The following is a 25,179-nucleotide window of genomic DNA, read 5'->3' as shown; positions in this document are numbered from 1 at the left end:
GTATATGTAGCACACACTAACTGGAAACATGTAAGAGATATAACTGTGATAACTGTGATTACCCTAAGGAAAATACTCCTGTAACCCAACCCAACACAATTAAATTGTAATCCAACCGTTGTACACGTCAATCCCCAGGTTCAACAATATCCTCCCTACCTATGCTTTTGGGAAATTACTCAAAAGCAACAACTCTACTCTACTTTCTTGTTTCTTGTAACCCGCTGCGCTGTAACCCACATATGCCTGATGGTGTAAGTGACTGCATATACTGTTTTACATGATTATTCCCCACATCTGGCGTGTCACGTTCTAACTTCCCGGAGCTCCATCTCATACTGAATAGGCTGGGGTATCAGCCTGTAGAGAGGACCAGATTCCCGAGACAGCATACACAGGTACTGGATGTTGTCGACTGGTGTCCCGCTAGCGCCTATCTCTATCCCTATTAACTAGGCGTAAATATCGAGAACATAGATTGGAATTGGGTCAGTCACATTTGGCTCAATTGAGTCAAGACAGAAAATTCTAATTGGAAAAACCTCCAAGAGAAGACAACAATAGACATCCACTCAACATGTACATATGTAGGATTTAAATTTATCAGTATTTTATTGCTGAGACTTTTCCTGCAATGCAAGAAATGCAAACTTGGAATGTATTTGAGTTTTAAAAAGGCTTCTAAATTCTGTAATTTCCACTTTGACATTTCAGGCTTGATTTGCCCCATTGAAAAATGTATCAACCCTTACAAAAATGTCCATTAATTATAATTCACATTTCCTGATGCTGCAGGGTTATTTTTCTGCTATAGCAATCTGGCTCAAATTAAGATCCTACATCTGTAGACTCACTTCAGAGGAAGTGTGACATTGAGGTGACACTTAAGGACTTGGAAACAGACACTTTAGTCACACACGCACACGCACACACACACACACCCACACACACGTAGGAGGTGTGGTACATCCCTCTCAACAACTGCACATTTACATTCTCAAACTCTCAGCTGCATAAACAGACTATCCTGGGGCATTCAAAAAGTGGCGAGGGATACCAAAATGTGTCAAGTAGTGACTTATGTCATTAACATCTAAACTGAAAATACGTGACATTGTATTTACTTAATGATTATGCTCAAATGTGGCTTTTGACGCTTCTGATTTTAATTTTCATCATCTGTTGATATGCTGAGTAGCTATCAGCATTCAGGCTGAGCAGCCATTTTAAATGGACATTGTCCTTTCGTCTCCATCTGATAGTGTGAAGAAGGCTCAATCAACAGCTGATGAATCACTGAGGCGATAATGGCACAGGAATCCCCCTCAACACACACATTTGACAACACACACAGTGTATTCGGAAAGTATTCCGAAGACCCCTTGACTTTTTCCACATTTTGTTACGTTACAGCATTATTCTAAAAATGATAAAATAGTTTTTTCCCCTCATCAATCTACACACAATACCCAATAATGGCAAAGTGAAAACAGGTTTCTATAATTTTTTGCAAATGTATAAAACAGAAAAGCATAAATACCTTATTTACATAAGTATTCAGAGCTCAGGTGGAGCCTGTTTCCATTGATCATCCTTGAGATGTTTCTACAACTTGATTGGAGTCAACCTGTGGTAAATTTAATTGATTGGACATGATTTGGACAGGCACACACCTGTCTACTGTATATAAGGTCCCACAGTTGACAGTGCATGTCAGAGCAATAACCAATCCATGAGGTTGAAGGAATTGTCCGTAGAGCTCTGAGACAGGATTGTGTCGCAGCACAGGTCAGGGAAACCAAAAGATTTCTGCAGCAATGAAGGTCCCCAAGAACACCCGTGGCCTCCATTATTCTTAAATGGAAGACGTTTGAAACCACCAATACTCTTCCTAGAGCTGGCCACCCGGCCAAACTAAGCAATCATGGGAGAAGAGCCTTGGTCAAAGACGTGACCAAGAACCCGACGAACACTTCGGGACAAGTCTCTGAATGTCTTTGAGTGGCCCAGCCAGAGCCCGGACAAGAACCCGATAAATAATCTCTGGAGAGACCTGAAATTATCTGTGCAGCAACGCTCCTCTTCCAACCTGACAGAGCTTGAGAGGATCTGCAGAGAAGAATGTGTGAAACTCCCCAAATACAGGTGTGCCAAGTTTGTAGCATCCTACCCAAGAAGACTCAAGGCTGTAATCGCTGCCAAAGGGGCTTCAACCAAGTACTGAGTAAAGGGTCTGAATACTTATGTAAATGTAATAGTTCCGTTTTAAATTTTTAATACATTTGCAAAAATGTCAAAAAAACGTTTTTTTTTGCTTTGTTATTATGGGGTATTGTGTGTCGATTGATGAGGAGAAATAGCTATATAATCTGTTTTAGAATAAAGCTGTAACTTAACAACATTTGGAAAAAGACAAAGGGTCTGAATACTTTATGAATGCACTGTACACGCACCATCTTACATTTCATTCAAAACAGGCCGTTAGGATAGAACATGACATTAAACATTTTAATAAAACAATATTTTTATGACTGTTTTTATGAGTGCCACCCATAAAAAAGACATACCGGTAGCCTACACACTTTTCACATGTAGCTTGTTATTGTCAGTCAATCAAAGCAGCAGCACCATCAGAGGCTCCATGCGTCACATGTGAACTGGGAGATTTCTAATCAATGCAAATGGATTTACAATTACAGAATTAAGTTGGCTAAAATGAGAAGCAGTAGGATACAATGGTCTCCCAACAGGTAGGCTGTTTTAATATGAACAGCCTACCTGTGCTGAAACAACAGAGTACACCGCCTCTCCTGAGTCCTGACTCCACATTGAAGTAAAAAATATTATTATTATTATTTTTTTTTTTAAATGATTCTTTAAACACTTGTATTTCGACTAGCTGGATAAATATAGATTCTATTTTTCAAATTGTGAAATCATTTCAAATGCCTATCTGACACCTCTGTGAAAGGTCTATGGGAGAGTGAATGGCAAGTATGGGCTTGTGGCTTCAGTCATGTTTGATACCAATGAGGCCATAGAATTAAGGCTAATGACATTGACATGAGGTGACACTGTACGCTGCAGGGTCATCCATGTACAGCATAAGAAAAACTGTTATTGCATTACGCCACACTACCCCTACCGACAATGAACAAAAAACTCTTTGTCTTTGGATTATAAAGGTTAGCATAGCAGAGCTACAGCAAATGAAAATGTGTATTTAGAGTTCATATCAGTCACAGCCAAGAATGGGAAACAAAAGAATCCCACATTTTTAGCAGTGCAGACATTCTCTTATTCAACAGTGTTCATGGATCCAATTTACGTAAAATAGGGAAACTCCATAAAGCAGCATTACTAATGCTAGTTTGATCAAATGTCTGCACTGCTAGAACACATGACATGGGATTCCCCATTCACAACACAAAGACATTCTCAATATTAACTACAAAGATGAGAAGAGAGGGGGTAAAAAATAAAGACAGGAAACAGTAAATCAAAGGTTGTTTGGTTACTTACAGGTTCTTGGATTTCTTTGACTTCTTGGACCCTTCGGGGCCAACGTCACAGCTGCATGGGGATCCGGCGCTGAGCTGAAGGGAGAGTAGGGAGAGCACACACTGCATCATCCAGTCTCCCCAGTCACAGTAGAGATTGGCCCCTAAAGCCTCACACTGGGCCCCTAAAGCCACTAGTCCCTCCTGTGCCACTATCTCCTAGGCTAAAGTATGCAGTGTGATGGAGGTAAAGGGTATCTAGTCCAGTCTGTAACACACACAGCCAGGTCCCACTCTGGCTAATCCTCAACAGCACCCCAGCACATACTCCTATTGCCTCCGGGCCTCTCTCTGTGTGTGAATGTGTGGCTGACCGAGAGTGAATGCATGTGTGTATGTGAGTGAGTGAGGGTGGCCTACGCTGTGCATGTGTGAGTATGTGTGAGAGAGTCAAGTTGTGTTTGTGTGTGAGTTTGTGTGTGAAAAGAGTGTGACACCAGTCTGGTAGCCCTGGCCCCAATTAAGCCTAAACCTAAGCCGATAGGCTCCAGTGTCACATTACACTTCCCGAGCCCCTCTGTCTCTGATTGGCTGAGAAAGAAAAGAGGGGGAGGAGTGGAAGAGGGGTCATTCTCTGGTAATCTGCTGGTCCGAGACTGTCCTGGGGGAGGTGGAGGTTTCTGTGTGTGCGTCTTTGTGTGCGTTCATGCACACACTTGAGCGTGTGTGTGTGTGTGTGTGTGTGTGTGTGTGTGTGTGTGCAGCTGTTATTGGACTGAAACAATAAGTGCTCATTGGGAACCCATTTCCCCATACATAGTTTCTTTCCCCTGCCTGTATCTCAAAGTGACAAATGAGAATAACAACAGACACGGACTAAAAAAGCACGTCATTGTGCTATTGAACCAACAGTTGGCAAGGAGTTCACAGCCATTGAACCTGTGCTGTGTATATAGTTGAGGTCAGTGCCATCTTAAAACAAAATCAAAGTCAAACTGAAGCTGTAATGCCTCCTACCCACCTATTCAACAAATCCCAGTCTAAAGCACACACAATCTGTTTACTTGTACCCTGTGTAGTGTTTTGATCATAGCCAGAGTTCAGATACTGAGCTGGCGCGTTCCCTTGACACTGCTAAAGGTGTCGCTGAAAGTAGAGCTACTGAGATGCCGAAAAAAGCAACAAAAAGCTCCTGTAAACTAGCGTCTAAAGATCAACGTGATCTGCGTACACAGAAAATGACAAGTACTAACTATGAGGTATCTGCGATCAACAGATGGATATCTCTATTCCCTGTCGTGAAATCAATAGATTAGGGCCAGATTAATGTATTTCAATTGACTGATTTCCTCATACTGTATGAGCTGTAACCCAGTAAAATCGTTGAAATTTATATTTTTGTTCAATGTATGTGTGTATGTCTGTGTAGGTCATTAGTAGCCTCCTGTCCACCTCCAAGCCCCAGACGCTCAAGGCTGACAAACATACACAAACGCACAGACACAAACACATGCACGCACTTGTGCAACGACCAGATCCCAATGAGGTCAGTAGGGTCAGCAGCAACATCAAAATAAAGTGTTTCATCTTAGTGTGGGAACATGAGAACCAGGGTGCCCCAGACACCAGGGAGCTGTCTGCCAGGCTTTGCCCCAGTAACCAGAGAGGATGGAGGGGGGGGGGGGGGGGGGGGGGGGGGGGATCAGGCCAACCCAGTCCTCCTGCTATTTACCCACAGGGTTTACTGTAGGAATAGCTAATCCAGAGGTCATAACTCCACATTACTGACCACAGTCACAGGGGAATATGGTTTGCTTTTGTCTGCCTTCCTGCCTGCCTCACACACACACACACACACACACACACACACACACACACACACACACACACACACACACACACACACACACACACACACACACACACACACACACACACGCTATAGCCTTCAGCAGGGATCTCCAAATGAAGACACACAATGAAGTTCTAGCCATTGAGAGGAGGTCCTCATGTTACAGGTCCCTTCATACCATAAAGCACTCAACGCCAGGCTCATGTGACACTTTGAAACAACCCTCCAACTGCAATTAAGACCCATTACAACCTACAGGAACACATGGACTCCCTTCTATTGTGTCTCTTTAAGGGAATGTTTATGGGTTTCCTACTACATGTAACATGATAACTTGTAATGTAGGATGCTGTCTGGTGACATGATGCAGACCTAGATTAGGGCTGTAATGTCTTGCTGCCTTGAAGGTGTGTTGTTTTTCCTAAGAGGAACACGGAACAACAATTTTGCAAATGTATTAACATTTTTAAACGGAACTATTACATTTACATAAGTATTCAGACCCTTTACTCAGTACTTGGTTGAAGCCCCTTTGGCAGCGATTACAGCCTTGAGTCTTCTTGGGTAGGACGCTACAGGCTTGGCACTCATTCTTCTCTGCAGATCCTCTCAAACTCTGTCAGGTTGGATGAGGAGCGTTGCTGCACAGCTAATTTCAGGTCTCTCCAGAGATTATTTATCGGGTTCTTGTCCGGGCTCTGGCTGGGCCACTCAAAGACACTCAAAGACTTGTCCCGAAGTGTTCGTCGGGTTCTTGGTCACGTCTTTGACCAAGGCTCTTCTCCCATGATTGCTTAGTTTGGCCGGGTGGCCAGCTCTAGGAAGAGTCTTGGTGGTTTCAAACGTCTTCCATTTAAGAATAATGGAGGCCACGGGTGTTCTTGGGGACCTTCATTGCTGCAGAAATCTTTTGGTTTCCCTGACCTGTGCTGCGACACAATCCTGTCTCAGAGCTCTACGGACAATTCCTTCAACCTCATGGATTGGTTTTTGCTCTGACATGCACTGTCAACTGTGGGACCTTATATACAGTAGACATGTGTGTGCCTGTCCAAATCATATCCAATCAATTTAATTTACCACAGGTGGACTCCCATCAAGTTGTAGAAACATCTAAAGGATGATTAATGGAAACAAGATGCACCCTGCTCAAATTCGAGTGTCAAATGGTCTGAATACTTGTGTAAATGTATTTTTTTACATTTGCAAAAAACATTTTCACTGTCATTATGGGGATTTGTGTGTAGATTGATGAGGAAAAATATTATTTAATCAATTTTAGAATAAGGCTGTAACGTAACAAAATGTGGAAAATATCAGATTTTCTGAATACTTTCCGATTGCACTGTATTTACCCTTTATGGCACATACCTACATATAACCTGAATACCTACTAGATAGTAATGTTTTACCCCCTGGCCAAGGGGCTCAAAGCCAGAAACACACTGAAGGGCTGTGGGCAAGAGGTCTGATGGGTTGGGTCGATGCGGGGCTCATCGGTCGCAAACAATGCATATACAGTTTAAGTCGGAAGTTTACATACAACATGGCCAATACATTTAAACTCAGTTTTTCACAATTCCTGACATTTAATTCTAGTAAAAATGCCTTGTCTTAGGTCAGATAGGATCACCACTTTATTTAAGAATGTGAAATGTCAGAATAATAGTAGAGAGAATGATTTATTTCAGCTTTTATTTCTTTCATCACATTCCCAGTGGGTCAGAAGCTTACATAAACTCAATTAGTATTTGGTAGCATTGCCTACCTAAATTGTTAAATTTGGGTCAAACGTTTCGGGTATAGTTCCACAAGCTACCCACAATAAGTTGAGTGAATTTTGCCCCATTCCTCCTGACAGAGATGTTGTAAGTGAGTCAGGTTTGTAGGCCTCCTTGCTCGCACACGCTTTTTAAGTTCTGCCCACAAATTTTCTATAGGAAGGGGGTCAGAGCTTTGTGATGGCCACTCCAATACCTTGACTATGTTGTCCTTAAGCCATTTTGCCACAACTTTGGAAGTATGCTTGGGGTCACTGTCCATTTGGAAGACGCATTTGCGACCAAGCTTTAACTTCTTGACTGATGTCTTGAGATGTTGCTTCAAAATATCCACATAGTTTTCCCACCTCATGATGCCATCTATTTTGTGAAGTGCACCAGTCCCTCCTGCAGCAAAGCACCCCCACAACATGATGCTGCCACCCCCGTGCTTCACAGTTGGGATGGTGTTCTTCAGCTTGCAAGCCTCCCCCTTTTTCCTCCAAACATAACGATGGTGATTATGGCCAAACAGACCAGAGGACATTTCTCCAAAAAGTACGATCTTTGTCCCCATGTGCAGTTGCAAACTGTAGTCTGGCTTTTTTATGGTGGTTTTGGAATAGTGGCTTCATCCTTGCTGAGTGGCCTTTCAGGTTATGTCGATATAGGACTCGTTTTACTGTGGATATAGATCATTTTGTACCTGTTTCCTCCAGCATCTTCACAAGGTCCTTTGCTGTTGTTCTGGGATTGATTTACACTTTTCGCACCAAAGTACGTTCATCTCTAGGAACAGAACACGTCTCCTTCGTGAGCGGTATGATGGCTGCGTGGTCCCATGGTGTTTATACTTACATACAGTGGGGCAAAAAACATATTTAGTCAGCCACCAATTGTGCAAGTTCTCCCACTTAAAAATATGAGAGAGGGCTGTAATTTTCATCATAGGTACACTTCAACTATGACAGACAAAATGAGGAAAAAAAATCCAGAAAATCACATTGTATGATTTTTAATGAATTTATTTGCAAATTATGGTGGAAAATAAGTATTTGGTCACCTACAAACAAGCAAGATTTCTGGCTCTCACAGACCTGTAACTTCTTCTTTAAGAGGCTCCTCTGTCCTCCACTCGTTACCTGTATTAATGGCAACTGTTTGAACTTGTTATCAGTATAAAAGACACCTGTCCACAACCTATGGCCAAGACCAAAGAGCTGTCAAAGGACACCAGAAACAAAATTGTAGACCTGCACCAGGATGGGAAGACTGAATCTGCAATAGGCAAGCAGCTTGGTTTGAAGAAATCAACTGTGGGAGCAATTATTAGGAAATGGAAGACATACAAGACCACTGATAATCTCCCTCGATCTGGGGCTCCACGCAAGATCTCATCCCGTGGGGTCAAAAGGATCACAAGAATGGTGAGCAAAAATCCCAGAACCACACGGGGGGACCTAGTGAATGACCTGCAGAGAGCTGGGACCAAAGTAACAAAGCCTACCATCAGTAACACACTACGCCACCAGGGACTCAAATCCTGCAGTGCCAGACGTGTCCCCCTGCACCAGTACATGTCCAGGCCCGTCTGACAAATACTGACCAAATACTTATCTTCCACCATAATTTGCAAATAAATTCATAAAAAAATCCTACAATGTGATTTTCTGGATTTTTTTCTTCTCATTTTGTCTGTCATAGTTGAAGAGTACCTATGATGAAAATTACAGGCCTCTCTCATCTTTTTAACTGGGAGAACTTGCACAATTGGTGGCTGACTAAATACTTTTTTGCTCCACTGTACTATTGTTTGTACAGATGCACGTGGTACCTTCAGGTGTTTTGAAATTGCTCCCAAGGATGAACCAGACAAATTAAAACAATACATTTTTGTCTGAAGTCTTGGCTGATTTCTTTTGATTTTCCCATGATGTCAAGCAAAGAGGCACTGAGTTTGAAGGTAGGCCTTGAAATACATCCACAAGTACCAAATGATGTCAATTAGCCTATCAGAAGCTTCTAAAGTCAACTTAGTGTATGTAAACTTCTGACCCACTGGAATTGTGATACAGTGAATTATAAGTGAAACAATCTGTCTGTAAACCGTTTTTGGAAATATTACTTGTGCCATGCACAAAGTAGATGTCCTAACTGACTTGCCAAAACTATAGTTTGTTAACAAGAAATTTGTGGAGTGGTTGAAAAACAAGTCTTAATGACTACAACCTAAGTGTATGTAAACTTCCGACTTCAACTGTACACACTCACACTCATTTATGAAAATATCACATACACACCAACACAAGATGGCACTGACAGGGAAGGTCGACATCTCACGAGTTCCAAACTGACTTTGCTATTTAGTGACTTTTTTGTGTTTATTGAGAAAAAAATACATCGGTAATGCTATTATCACATTTTACGGCCTAGCACTTTGGACATCAGATAGACAGTTACTAACCTCGATTTCAACAGCAAATCCGACTCTGACTCAGCTGTTCCCTTGTTCACACCAGACCCTATTCCTTTGTTTCAGGGGCTGGCGTCCTGGTGAGACTGAGACGAAGAGTAAATCAACCAACACGCCCCTCCGTTTTATTGGCAAATGTCCAGGCACTTGAGAATAAGATGGATGAGCTTCGTTCGAGAGTCTCCTGTCAGAGAGACTAGAAAACAACATTATTATATGCTTTGAAGATACTTGGCTGTCTGAATCTATGAACATAGAACTAAGTAGTTTCTCCATGTAGCGACACGATCGAACGACAGCTTTCTCGGCCAAGTCCAAAGGGGGAGGGTTGTGCCTCTTCATAAACAACAACTGGTGCTCTGATTTCAGTGTGAAAGAAATCTCAAGTTTTTTCTCACCTGATATAGAATTTCTCATGGTAAGCTACACAGCTTTTTATCTACCAAGAGAGTTCTCACTTGCAAGGCCGCCGGGCCAAACAGAATAGCGTTCTCAGAGCATGTGCAGACCAGCTGTCAAGTGTCTTGAAGGACAGACCAGTCTGTAATCCCAACATACTTCAAGATGACCACCATTGTCCCTGTTCCCAAGAACTCCAAGGTAACCTGCCTAAATGACTATTGTCTCGTAGCACTCACATCTGTATGAAGTGCTTTGAAAGGCTGGTCAGGACACACATCAACACCATCATCCTAGACACCCTAGACCAACTCCAATTTGCATTCCGCCCCAACATATCAATTTAATTTCACACTGCTCTCTCCCACCTGGATAAGAGCGGAAATAACTATGTGAGAATGCTGTTCATAGACCACAGCTCAGCGTTCAACACCATAGTCTCCTCCAAGCTCATCACCAAGCTCGGGGCCCTGGGACTGAACACCTCCCTCTGAAACTGGATCCGGGAGTACAGGGATTACAGGAGAGTTTAAGACCCTCAACACAGGGGCCCCTCAGTGGTGTGCTTAGTCCCCTCCTGTACTCCCTGTTCACCCACGACTGTGTTGCCATGCACGACTCCAACAGCATCATCAAGTTTGCTGATGACACGCCGGTGGTAGGCCTGATCACCGATGGCCATGAGATAGCCTACAAGGAGGAGCTCAGAGACATGGTAGTGTGGTGCCAATGTCAACATCCTCTCCCTCAATGTCAGTAAGACCAAGGAGTTGATCGTGGACTACAGGAAAAAGGGGGGAGAGCACACCCCCATCCACATCGGCGAGGCTGTAGTGGAGCGGGTCGAGAGCATCAAGTGTCCTTGGTGTCCACATCACTAAGGACTTAGCAGGGTCCATACACACCTGCACAGTTGTGAAGAGGGCAAGTTAGCATCTCTTCCCCCCCAGGCGACTAAAAATATTTGGCATTTACCCACAGATTCTCAAAAAGTTCTACAACTGCACCAGAGAGCATCTTGACTGGCTGCATCTCCGCTTGGCATGGCAAATGCACCGGACGTCGACTGCAGTCATCCAAGACATCTATATCAGGTGGTGTCAGAGGAAGGCACAAAAAATTGGCAAAGACTTCAGCCACCCAAACCATAGACTGTTCACTGTGCTACCATCTCGCAAACTGACTAACAGGCTCAGAGATAGCTTCTCCCCCCAAGCCAAACGACTTCTAAATATCCACAAGATTGCTAAATAGTTAATTAAATGGTTACCCAGACTATCTGCATTGACCCTATCTATGCACACTTACAAGACTATAAAAACACTCACTCACTCACTCACACCACGCTGACACTCACACAAGCCCACACACAGACATAACACACAAACCCCCCCCCCCCCCGCCCCGCACATATACTTTCACACTCATCATATGCTGATGCTACTCTGTTTTTTATTTAACTCTTATTATCTATTCTGATGCCTATTCACTTTACCCTGCCTTTATATACAGATCTACCTCAAATACCTTGTACTCCTGCACAGTGGTATGGTACTGGTACTCCCTGTATATAGCTTCATTCTTGTGTTACCATATTCTTCTTTTGTTTAACTCTGCATCATTGGGAACGGCTTGTAAGCAAGCATATCACAGTAAAGTCTACCTACACCTGCTGTATTCGGCGCATGAGATAAATAACATTTGATTGATTGACACACACGTGATGTAGTACAGAACATCAGCTGGCAGTCACACCACTGGCTTGTTCCCTGACAACAGAGAGCTGGGATATGGCATGAGTGGAAACAGAGAAGGGGAACATACACACATTCACAAGTGCTCACGTTTCTAGCAAACAGTGAACGCAAATAAACACTACACGCTCAGACACAGAAATACAGTACATATTCACCACACAGCACTTACAAACACTAACCCACACATACAGTGCACACAAATAAAAATTGTACTCACACATCCAGTAAAACACCCCCAAAAGACAATTTTATTCACACATCCAGTACACCTAAACAAACCACTGCTGCTAAAAACACCCCAATCAATTCACACTGCAGCACAGCCCACAGTAAATCCCCCAAGGTGAAGGGTTGGCCTCCATCATGTTAGTCTTTGTATAGCTAACCTCCATTCAGCAGTTCACTCCTGCTGCTGCCCGGCTGCTACAGCCTGCTGCCCTAGCCTGACCTTATTCATGCCTCCCCAAGGACACTTCCTTCCTTTTCATTGGTCTTCCCTCTCTCCTCCTTCAAAAAACAACTTGACTATTCACCATGGGACAATGTAGGGCTGGCCTTTTCCTTCTTTCCTTCAGCCCTGCTTTCTTTCCCTTCCTCCATCTGAGCAGGTTTGGGTTTGTGTGAACCGTTTATACCCGGTTTCCTGACATTGAGAGGAGAAGGGTGGAATGGGAGGAGGACAAAAAGCAGAGGATAAGGCTTCTCTGAGTTCTCTCCTGGGGGTATGGGATCAACAATGGGTCTTGGTGAAGAATGGAAAAAAAAGATGGGAATAGAAGAAAATGGGTCTAATGGAGGCCACGAGACGTTTTCTTGGGCGGAGGTTAGACGAGAAGGGAGAGACACGGTCAAATGCAAACGCTAACCTCAATGAGTGAACTTAAACCGTAATGTTCTATAATTTGAACCCAATGGCACAGTTTGAGTCCGTTGTTGTGTAAGGGAAGGACAGGAGGAAGTTGAAGTGCACGTTCACTATAACATAAAGGCGAGTTTCGACTGGCCGACTTGTTCTTTTCTTTAACCCCCTAAGGTTGATGTACGCACCCCCATGGAATTCTAATTCACATAATACAAAAATCTGTTTAAGGTAGAGATATCTGTTTTCCTGCATTGGATGTGTCTGGGCTACACACTAATATGACCCCTAAGAATGGATAGACTCTCACGGACACGTATATGTCGGTTGTTTTGCTCTACGACGCCCACAAGCCTCACAAGACTTGTCTGAAAGTCCCGCGGTACCAGTTGAATTTTTTTTACAGAAGTATATATGGAGATGTAAATAGAGGGGTAAATAGATGTAAAATAATAAGAATGTTTCCTTATCTCTCTCAGATACAGTAGGGCAAAAAAGTATTTAGTTAGCCACCAATTGTGCAAGTTCTCCCACTTAAAAAGATGAGAGAGGGCTGTAATTTTCATCATAGGTACACTTCAACTGTGACAGACAAAATGAGAAAAAAAATCCAGAAAATCACATTGTAGGATTTTTAATGAATTTATTTGCAAATTATGGTGGAAAATAAGTATTTCGTCACCTACAAACAAGCAAGATTTCTGGCTCTCACAGACCTGTAACTTCTTCTTTAAGAGGCTCCTCTGTCCTCTACTCGTTACCTGTATTAATGGCACCCTTTTGAACTTGTTATCAGTATAAAAGAAACCTGTCCACAACCTCAAACAGTCACACTCCAAACTCCACTTTGGCCAAGACCAAAGAGCTGTCAAAGGACACCAGAAACAAAATGGTAGACCTGCACCAGGCTGGGAAGACCGAATCTGCAATAGGCAAGCAGCTTGGTTTGAAGAAATCAATTGTGGGAGCAATTATTAGGAAATGGAAGACATACAAGACCACTGATAACCTCTCTCGATCTGGGGCTCCACGCAAACCCTGTGGGGTCAAAAAGATCACAAGAACGGTGAGCAAAAATCCCAGAACAACACGGGGGACTTAGTTAATGACCTGCAGAGAGCTAGGACCAAAGTAACAAAGCCTACCATCAGTAACACACTACGCCGCCAGGGACTCAAATCCTGCAGTGCCAGACGTGTCCCCCTGCTTAAGCCAGTACATGTCCAGGCCCGTCTGAAGTTTGCTAGAGAGCATTTGGATGATCCAGAAGAAAATTGGGAGAATGTCATATGGTCAGATGAAACCAAAATATAACTTTTTGGTAAAAACTCAACTCGTCGTGTTTGGAGGACAAAGAATGCTGAGTTGCATCCAAAGAACACCATACCTACTGTGGAGCATGGGGGTGGAAACATCATGCTTTGGGGCTGTTGTTCTGCAAAGGGACCAGGATGACTGATTCGTGTAAAGGAAAGAATGAATGGGGCCATGTATCGTGAGATTTTGAGTGAAAACCTCCTTCCATCAGCAAGGGCATTGAAGATGAAACGTGGCTGGGTCTTTCAGCATGACAATGATCCCAAACACACCGCCCGGGCAACGAAGGAGTGGCTTCGTAAGAAGCATTTCAAGGTCCTGGAGTGGCCTAGCCAGTCTCCAGATCTCAACCCCATAGAAAATCTTTGGAGGGAGTTGAAAGTCTGTGTTGCCCAGCAACAGCCCCAAAACATCACTGCTCTAGAAGAGATCTGCATGGAGGAATGGGCCAAAATACCAGCAACAGTGTGTGAAAACCTTGTGAAGACTTACAGAAAACGTTTGACCTCTGTCATTGCCAACAAAGGGTATATGACAAAGTATTGAGATAAACTTTGTTATTGACCAAATACTTATTTTCCATCATAATTTGCAAATAAATTCATTAACCTGTTAGAGCTCTAGGGGCGCTATTTCATTTTTGGATAAAAAACATTCCCGTTTTAAGCGCGATATTTTGTCACGAAAAGATGCTCGACTATGCATACTCTTGACAGTTTTGGAAAGAAAACACTCTGACGTTTCAGAATCTGCAAAGATTTTGTCTGTAAGTGCCCCAGAACTCATTCTACAGGCGAAACCAAGATGATGCATCACCCAGGAATTAGCAGAATTTCTGAAGCTCTGTTTTCCATTCTCTCCTTATATGGCTGTGATTGCGCAACGAATGAGCCTACACTTTCTGTCGTTCGCCCAAGGTCTTAGCAGCATTGTGACGTATTTGTAGGCATATCATTGGAAGATTGACCATAAGAGACTACATTTTCCAAGTGTCCGCCTGGTGTCCTGCGTCGAATTCGGTGCGCAATTGCCAGCTGCTTCTACTTTACCATTTGATTCAGGGGAGAAAGCATGTGTCCAAGAACGATGTATCAATGAAGAGATATGTGAAAAACACCTTGATGATTGATTCTAAACAACGTTTGCCATGTTTTCAGTCGATATTATGGAGTTAATTTGGGAAAAAGTTTGCGTTTTGAGGACTGAATTTTCTGATTTTTTTTGTATGCCAAATGTGATGTATAAAACAGAGCTATTTCTAATACACAAGGAATCTTTTTGGAAAAACTGAGCATCTGCTATCTAACTGAGAGTATCCTCATTGAAAACATCAGAAGTTCTTCAAAGGTAAATGATTTTATTTGAAGGCTTTTATGTTTTTGTTAATGTTGCGTGCTGGATGCTAACGCTAATGCTAACGCTAAATGCTAACGCGAAATGCTAACGCTAGCTAGCTACTTTTACACAAATGATTGTTTTCCTATGGTTGAGAAGCATATTTTGAAAATCTGAGATGACAGTGTTGTTTACAAAAGGCTAAGCTTGAGAGATGGCATATTTATTTCATTTCATTTGCGATTTTCATAAATAGTTAACGTTGTGTTATGCTAATGAGCTTGCTGATAGATTTACACAATCCTGGATACAGGGTTTTTTTCATAGCTAAACGTGACGCAGAAAACGGAGCGATTTGTCCTAAACAAATAATCTTTCAGGAAAAACTGAACATTTGCTATCTGAGAGTCTCCTCATTGAAAACATCTGAAGTTCTTCAAAGGTAAATGATTTTATTTGAATGCTTTTCTGTTTTTTTGTGTAAATGTTGCTAGCTGAATGCTAATGCTAAATGCTACGTTAGCCATCAATGCTGTTACACAAATGCTTGTTTTGCAATGGTTGAGAAGCATATTTTGAAAATCTGAGATGACAGTGTTGTTAACAAAAGGCTAAGCTTGAGAGCTAACATATTTATTTCATTTCATTTGCGATTTTCATGAATAGTTAACGTTGCGTTATGGTAATGAGCTTGAGTCTGTATTCACGATCCCGGATCCGGGATGGGGAGATCAGAAAGGTTAAAAAATCCTACAATGTGATTTTCTGGATTTTTTTTTACAGGCCTCTCTCATATTTTTAAGTGGGAGAACTTGCACAATTGGTGGCTGACTAAATACTTTTTTTCCCCACTGTATACAGGGCTTTCGGGAAGTATTCAAACCCATTGACTTTTCCCCTCAATCTACACACAATAGCCCATAATGACAAAGTTGTATTCAGACCCTTTACTCAGTACTTTGTTGAAGCACATTTGGCAGCAATTACAGCCTCAATTCTTCTTGGGTATAACATTACAAGCTTGGTACACCTGTATTTGAGGAGTTTCTCCCATTCTTCTCTGCAGATCCTCTCCAGAGCTGTCAGGTTGGATGGGGAGCATTGCTGTGCAGCTATTTTCAGGTATCTCAAGAGATGTTCGATTGGGTTCAAGTCCAGGCTCTGGCTGGGTCACTCAAGGACATTCAGAGACTTGTCCCGAAGCCAATCCTGCATTGTCTTAGTTGTATGCTTAGGGTCGTAATCCTGTTGGAAGGTGAACCTTCACCCCAGTCTGAGGTCCTGTGCACTCTGGGGCAGGTTTTTATCAAGGATCTATCGGTAATTTGCTCCGTTCATCTTTGCCTCGATCCTAACTAGTTTCCCAGTCCCTTGGCTGAAAAACATCCCCACAGTATGATGCTAACACCACCATGCTTCACCATAGGGATGGTGCCAGGTTTCCTCCAGACATGACGCTTGGCATTCAGGCCAAAGAGATCCATCTTGGTTTCATCAAACCAAACCTTTTAGGTGCCATTTGGCAAACTCCAAGTGGGCTGTCATGTTCCTTTTACTGTAGGAGTAGCTTCCGTCTGGCCACTCTACCATAACGGCCTGATTGGTGGAGTGCTGCAGAGATGGTAGTCCTTCGGGTTCTTGGTCACATCCCTGACCAAGGCCCTTCTCACCCAATTGCTAAATTTGTCCGGGCGGCAAGCTCTAGGAAGAGTCTTGGTGATTCCAAACTTCTTACATTTACGAATGATGGAGGCCACTGTGTTCTTGTTTTGGTACCCTTTCCCAGATCTGTTCCTGGACACTATCCTGTTTGTGGACAATTCCTTCAACCTCATGGCTTTTTTGATCTGACATGCACTGTCAACTGTGGGACCTTATGTAGACAGGTGTGTGCCATTCCAAACCATGTCCAATTAATTTAATTTACCACTGGTGGACTCCAATCAATTTGTAGAAACATCTCAAGGATCAATGGAAACAGGATGCAGCGGAGCTCAATTTCGAGTCTCATAGCAAAGGATCTGAATACTTATGTAAATAAGGTATTTCTGTTTTTTGTTTTTAATAAATTAGCAAAAATGTCAAAAAACCTTTTATTCAATGCACTTGTATGGGCTAATAACATTAAGGCCAAATACAAAAAAATATCAAATGGACTTTTATGGGTTAATGCGAGCGCTTTGACATCACAGGCTTGTTAGCACATTCCTAATGCACATATCCTATCCTTCATGACATAATTGTTTAAGTGTCCAGGGTAAGTGCTCTGTGCTTTTGCCTGGTACAACTTCCTAGAACATTATGAAACAGAGTTGTTTCAGACAGAGCTGTGCTCGTAACTGTTACAGGCCCAGGATGATTGTTTCCCTTTATACAACGGTTGGGTCTAACCCTGAATGCTGATTGTTTAAAACCGCATTCCAGGCGGTGTCTATTCCACAAGTTACCACCAGCTAAATCTATGACATTACAATGCCTATTCATCCTGTTCCATCTGACTGTGCAATCCACTGTCTCATCAGCACAGCCAGACAATTTATAAACTTGATATCCACTATAAAAAGCATCTAGACATTATCACACATTTCTTTTGGACTAACATTTAGTTTTCAACAGCGGAGATTTGTGTAAACCTTGCTATCTGTCTCTCTGACATTTGCAACATTGTTTCAATATTGAAATTCGATCTCCAGGTGTCCCATAGTAATGAACGTGACAAAGCAGACAGGCAGGCAGCGTTTCTCAGTCAGTCTAGCGTCACTACTTCACAGTAGAGACATTTTAACTTAAAATGCATTTGAAAAAAAAAAGAATTGGGCATAAATGCTTCTGTGCTTTAACAGCAAACTTGTATGCAATCTGTAAAAGTGAAGAAAATTGTTACATTTGGAGCCTAGTTGGTTTAGCCATGGAAAATATAGGAACCTTCCCGATAGCCATGATTTGCTGAAATAATGGCTTGGCTGGACATGCCGAGAGATGAGCTCAGATTGGTCTTCCATGTAGCACGGTTCTGTCTATAACATGACCTGGTCAGTATGTGTAGGTTATCCTTTCTAACGTGGCTTTTTTGAAAGATATCACGTAGTAGGACCGAGTTTTGAAATCAGTGGAATTAGAGTATGATAACTAAGGAGAAATTCTGCCGTTTGATTGCACATGTGCAGAGTGAGTCGAAAAGAGGTCTATTGTATAAAACACCTGTCTCCGGATTACATCTTCAAACTAAAGGCAAACATGGCATCCGTCACAGAGAGGGAGAAGCGTCCATCCATGTACAGTATATTGGTAAGATAGTCTAGCTAGTGACATTTTCAGATATTACAAATTTCTAATTTTGTCAGAAAGTCATTTTCATTTCAAGTTAAAGAGTACTGTTAGCTATCTAGCTAATATTAGCTGGCTGGCTCGCTAACTAACGTTACATATAGGATCTATGTAGTAATATTATTCGTATCTCAGAGACATTTGCATTACTAGTTATACCCTAATGTTAGCAACTAGCTAACATTGAACCCGGTTGGTAGCTAACATGCAGATTCATGCAGGGTAGTAATGTTATTAGTTGGTTCATTGTTAAGCTAGCTACTGTAGCTACATGTCTAAACAAAAGATTCCACTATCAAGTATTATGCAAGTAACCATTTCAATAGAACGTTCATGATTTCACTGAGACAACTGTCGATAGATGTAGTTGGTAAATTCGCTCTGGCTATCTACTCCGATTTCAGAGCACTCTCATCTGAGTGTGCCGGAATGCAGAACAACTGACAAATTTACGAACGCTCAATACCAGTTGAATATGGCCAGTGTCAGCAAACGTTGACAAAAAAGCATAATTCAATTGTTGCCAGCCACACAATTACAGTCACCGAAGCTTTTGATAACGTAAAAATAGCTTAACTAGCTCTGATAGGGCGAGTAAAATGGTCAGAGTGAGTTGTTCTCTCATTTGCATCTGGAAGTAGCTAGCAAGCTAGCCAACTTTAGCCAGTTAGCTTTAGTGCTTGCCAGCTGTTATTAGGTCAGAACCTTCGGACCAACTCTACTCCTCAGTCAGAGCATCCATTGTGCGCTCTGAATGATCCGAGAGCAAAACGCTCTGAATGCTCCGAGAGCGAAACGCTCTGAATTTACGAACAGACAATCTGACAATGCTCTGAGTTTATGAAAGCCCAGAGCACACTCTGAGCGCACTCTGGCAATCCAGATTGAATTTATGAACACACCCGCAGTATAAACCAGCCTTTAGTCTTGAAATCTTTGGTTGTTAAGTACATGGCCTCACATGTGAATACTTAAAGAGATGGGGGAGCTAAGGATTAAGAGGGTGTGAACGATGCTGAGTGGGTGTAGACAAAGAAAAGCTCTCCAGTAGGTTTACAAAAACATTCAAAGGGACATTTTCTCAAAAGTGGAGGTTACAAGTTGATCAACTTTCAAAGCAGAATTACTTTCCCATTGTTCCTCAACTGTAGCATATGATATACCATTTTCTAGTTCCGAGTCTCTACTTTTATCCAATATAAAAAACACCATTTCACAAATGCCGGTAGGTCACAAATGAAAAATGTAAAACAAAGGGAAGTGCAGCTAGCTTGCAGTCTTTCCAGCTTCAGTTTGAAGTGGAAGTGATTCTGTTAGCTGTGTTGTTGGCTAGCTCCTCTGAACAACAGCGTGCTGACAAGAGAGCACATTTTCCATGCCAGGCAAAATCGTGTCTCATTAACTAATTGTTATGGTTGTGTCCAAATAAATGCCACTAGAAAAAAGTTCAAACAAATGCAAATGCAGCTACTGTTGTTATTCTGGCTGCACTGTTTGACATGACTGTAAGTTAGCCATAGTTGGCTAGCTAGCAAGTAAGGGATAAGAACGCTGCCAGCCGGTATGGCAATGGAACATTTAGAACGAACGACTGGGTTGCATCCATCAATAAAGAACAGAAAAACTGAATGACTGGATTGCGTCTCTGGCAACCGAACCGCTAGAACGAACGACCAGCCGGCTTGGGTAGCAACCCTAGCTTTGTGTCGGGACTATATCTTGTGGAAGGATGAAATAGTATGAATAAATTCATCAAAATAAAAAAAAATAGGAAAATATGTCAATCATTATTTGAATATGTTGGTAACCCATTATAATAGTGATAATACCCTCGAAGCCGGTGTTTGGAGGATATATTAGCACGGTTTGCTGGCCCGAGACGAATCAACACCCGTGCCTACATATCCTCCAAACACTGGCTTCTCAGGCATTATCACTTAATTGTATTCTGTCTGTAACTGTAGAATCCTCCTCATAGGACCCTCCATTGTCAGTCAGAAGTCACCTTCAGATGTCACTCAACACTCACTGGGGGACAAGAGGACAAGGCAAGAAAGCTGGAGCCATGGGTCCTCTGTGCAGTGTTTAGTGAGCACACACATTGATACACACACACAAACAAAGTGATATACACACACACACACACACACACAAACAAGCATGCACACATTGAAAAAGACACGTACATACACATTCAGAAAAGTCCAATACAGTCTCACCCAATCAACCAGTGTGTAGTGTGTCTAATGACAAACTCAATACACCACAGCCAGGAAACAGAACCATAAGTCACTCCTCACTCTGTAAAGAAAATGTTTGTGTGTGTGAGTGTGGATTCTTTTTAATCTGACCCCCCCGCCCCCCCACCAGTCTCTTCCTGCTGTTATTCAGCACTTGCAGGACATGGTGCTTCCTGTCTGAGTAAGAACTTCCTGTGGTGTACAGGATGTTGTGGAACAATGTGAATCTCTTCACATAGACCAACCAGGCTTCCTTAGACTTCAAAAAGACCCAACGTTAGCGACATTCCCAAAAGGCCACAGATCAGCCTTGTTAAGCAATTTCATCTACAACCTTGGCATGCCTTCCAGTCCCCAATTCTTAGCGGCCTATTCCCTTTTCCGTAGGTCCTTGGAAAGGACAACATTCCTGAAGCATTGTAGTAAAAGAAACAACACAAGGTATTTTTGAGGGGGGTGCTTCCATCTGACTATTATTAGATATAGGAATTACTCTTCATTCCCGGCCTGCCTGTCAACGGTAGCAGTGAGGCATTCATCACAGCCAGTGCAGCTCTGATGAGAAATTCCTTTGACAGCGAAGAAAAAAGTAAAGGGGGAGACAGGGGAGACCTGACCCCTCATCTGACAGCGACAGGAGAAGGAAAAGAGGAAAAGAGGAGAAGGGGAGAGGGAGACCAGAAGACCTGACCCTAAATCTAACCTAGGGTATCTACCCTGAAGGGAATCTCGGAGGCAGTTTGTGGAAAGCTGTAGCAGGAAAATAGGGAAGAGAGGGACCTGGGAGGAATGGTGTAAACGGCATTCCGCTTGAGGATGGCAGAGGGAGAGACAGAGAGCGCAGCTGGGGAATGATGCGGGTCAGACATGGTCACTGCGGGTCACACTCCACCTCTCAACTGAGGTAAACAACACCTAGATCCTCACATGGTTTTCTCAGGAGACTGTGTGCGAGATACATCCCTACACCATGTATCACAACAGGGCAAAACAACACCAAGCTCATCATCTGATCACACAAGGATATTTTGCAGTTGGTTTCTCCATTAACACTGCATTAGTTACTGTATATACATTACAACAGAGCTACACACCAGCTAACACGTCATGGAAGAACAGTGTAACTTTGTAGCAGAATTATAGGCTACATATTATAACCAGTAATACAATTTCATCCTAGTTGTTTCCCATGTACATAATTTCAAAGCGTAGGAATGTTTAAAACGTGGATTAGAATATACTTTTACCTTGCTCTCCATAGAAGAAACCTATTGAACAGAATAGCATGGAGCCCAATTCCAAAGCAGTATCGGTAGACTGGTTTCCAGGCTCGGAGTTTCTGAGCAGTAAATTGCTCTTTCTTTATCATCTCCACACAGAAGTTCCTGTGTCTACTTTGCTGTCTAAGCCAGAGATATATCAGTACAACGTCAGGACATGAGAATAGCGTGGTACATGATTGGCAGAACAGTCCCAATTCACAGGCTAATGCATGCCCTCAACTCCATGCCAATCAAAAGTTAGTTTGTTGCTGTATTCATTAGTGAAAACCACATATACCAAAGTGGAAAGCTCAAGCTCCTGGACATCAATGTAACGATGTAAGCTGAAAGTCTGGAAGCAAGGTCAGAGAGTGAATACATTTAATAAATTAAAGAACAAAACAAGAAACACAAACAGCGCACCAACTTAGAACAGGAAAATTACAACTGGGGATGAAACCAAAGGGAGTGACATATATAGGGCAGGTAATCAAGAAGTGTCATTATGCACCTAACGCTGGTGACAGGTGTGCGCCCTAACGAGCAGACTGCCTGCTGACCTAGAGGCCGGAGAGGGAGCACACGTGACAGTACTCCCTCCCCAATGCACGGCTCCAGCCGCAGGGCGCCGACCAAGATGACGATCCCGGGGATCATGAGCGGACCGGTCAACTCTGCTAACGCACGGGAACCTGTCCTTCTGGGCTTGGGAGCATGACGACCTAGAGCGCCGGAGAGAGATTATACGTGACAGTACCCCCCCAGCGTTTTCGGCTCCAGCCGCAGGAAGCCAACCACAGGGACGATCCCGGGGTTCGGGAGCGGACCGGTCACCTCCACTGAGGCGCAGAAACCTGACGAACCGGCTGTGGAGTGAACATGATGAGCCGGCTGAGACCTCCCCGGTTACCCCGGCTGAGGCATGGGAACTTGTTCACCCAATTTCAGCATGGGAGCCTATCGAACCCGCTGAGGCATGGGAGCCTACAAACTGGCTGAGGCCACCCAGATAGCTCCGGCTCCAACACCCGGACCCGACATCACCCCAAACACAAAAACAAGAAGAGAAAAAAAACACTCCATTATGCTTCCCTTTGATGAGTCGTCATTCTGTAATGATGGACGTTGAAAGTCGGCAAGCAAGGTCAGGGAGTGAAAACATTTATTAAATAAAAAAACAAGAACCACAAACAGCGCACCGACATAGAACAGGAACAATAACGCCTGGGGGAAGGAACCAAAGGGAGTGACATATATAGGGCAGGTAATCAAGGATGGGATGGAGTCCAGGTGAGTGTCATTATGAGTCTAACGCTGGTGACAGGTGTGCGCCCTAATGAGCAGCCTGGAGACCTAGAGGCTGGAGAGGGAGCACACGTGACAATCGACTACTGTGGAAAAATGATTTATGGCTAGAAATTCAAAAATGATATTACAATACCTCATCAGAAGCTTATTTAATAGACGTTTTTATATCAATATCAAATAATTGTACATTTACTGACACAGACCATAATAATCAAGTTCCTTACTGTATCTCAGGCAAGAATTTTGTAGGACTGTCTGGGAGTGGTCTGACTGGGGAGGGGAAAATTGAAAACTAGCTGTTATTGTCAGAGGTCTGGAACAACTAGCTGTTATTGGCAGAGGTCTGGAACAACTAGCTGTTATTGGCAGAGGTCTGGAACAACTAGCTGTTATTGGCAGAGGTCTGGAACAACTAGCTGTTATTGTCAGAGGTCTGGAACAACTAGCTGTTATTGGCAGAGGTCTGGAACAACTAGCTGTTATTGGCAGAGGTCTGGAACAACTAGCTGTTATTGGCAGAGGTCTGGAACAACTAGCTGTTATTGACAGAGGTCTGGAACAACTAGCTGTTATTGGCAGAGGTCTGGAACAACTAGCTGTTATTGGCAGAGGTCTGGAACAACTAGCTGTTATTGGCAGAGGTCTGGAACAACTAGCTGTTATTGGCAGAGGTCTGGAACAACTAGCTGTTATTGACAGAGGTCTGGAACAACTAGCTGTTATTGGCAGAGGTCTGGAACAACTAGCTGTTATTGGCAGAGGTCTGGAACAACTAGCTGTTATTGACAGAGGTCTGGAACAACTAGCTGTTATTGGCAGAGGTCTGGAACAACTAGCTGTTATTGTCAGAGGTCTGGAACAACTAGCTGTTATTGTCAGAGGTCTGGAACAACTAGCTGTTATTGTCAGAGGTCTGGAACAACTAGCTGTTATTGTCAGAGGTCTGGAACAACTAGCTGTTATTGGCAGAGGTCTGGAACAACTAGCTGTTATTGGCAGAGGTCTGGAACAACTAGCTGTTATTGTCAGAGGTCTGGAACAACTAGCTGTTATTGGCAGAGGTCTGGAACAACTAGCTGTTATTGGCAGAGGTCTGGAACAACTAGCTGTTATTGGCAGAGGTCTGGAACAACTAGCTGTTATTGGCAGAGGTCTGGAACAACTAGCTGTTATTGGCAGAGGTCTGGAACAACTAGCTGTTATTGACAGAGGTCTGGAACAACTAGCTGTTATTGGCAGAGGTCTGGAACAACTAGCTGTTATTGGCAGAGGTCTGGAACAACTAGCTGTTATTGGCAGAGGTCTGGAACAACTAGCTGTTATTGGCAGAGGTCTGGAACAACTAGCTGTTATTGACAGAGGTCTGGAACAACTAGCTGTTATTGTCAGAGGTCTGGAACAACTAGCTGTTATTGGCAGAGGTCTGGAACAACTAGCTGTTATTGGCAGAGGTCTGGAACAACTAGCTGTTATTGGCAGAGGTCTGGAACAACTAGCTGTTATTGGCAGAGGTCTGGAACAACTAGCTGTTATTGGCAGAGGTCTGGAACAACTAGCTGTTATTGGCAGAGGTCTGGAACAACTAGCTGTTATTGGCAGAGGTCTGGAACAACTAGCTGTTATTGACAGAGGTCTGGAACAACTAGCTGTTATTGTCAGAGGTCTGGAACAACTAGCTGTTATTGGCAGAGGTCTGGAACAACTAGCTGTTATTGGCAGAGGTTTGGAACAACTAGCTGTTATTGGCAGAGGTTTGGAACTCCCATTGTTATTGGTCTATTAACCAATTT

General features: G+C 43.0%; 1 protein-coding gene across 7 annotated transcripts in view; it reads right to left on the bottom strand.

Moving 5' to 3' along the window:
- Positions 1-25,179, bottom strand: part of rgs3a (regulator of G protein signaling 3a) — a 156,155-nt gene that overhangs the window by 17,774 nt on the left and 113,202 nt on the right. For 5 of the 7 annotated variants that reach the window (XM_036977265.1, XM_021602436.2, XM_021602440.2 and 2 more), the window contains one exon: positions 3,523-3,596. In XM_036977265.1, the coding sequence (XP_036833160.1) occupies positions 3,523-3,596 (74 nt within the window). Of the gene's footprint in view, positions 1-3,522; positions 3,597-9,576; positions 9,743-22,066; positions 22,181-25,179 lie in introns of those variants that run through there. The other 2 variants (XM_036977268.1, XM_021602447.2) reach the window with 2 other exon arrangements.

Source organism: Oncorhynchus mykiss, chromosome 5, assembly GCF_013265735.2.
Source record: "Oncorhynchus mykiss isolate Arlee chromosome 5, USDA_OmykA_1.1, whole genome shotgun sequence".
Lineage (NCBI taxonomy): Eukaryota > Metazoa > Chordata > Actinopteri > Salmoniformes > Salmonidae > Oncorhynchus > Oncorhynchus mykiss.
This window is presented reverse-complemented; position numbering and strand designations above follow the sequence as displayed.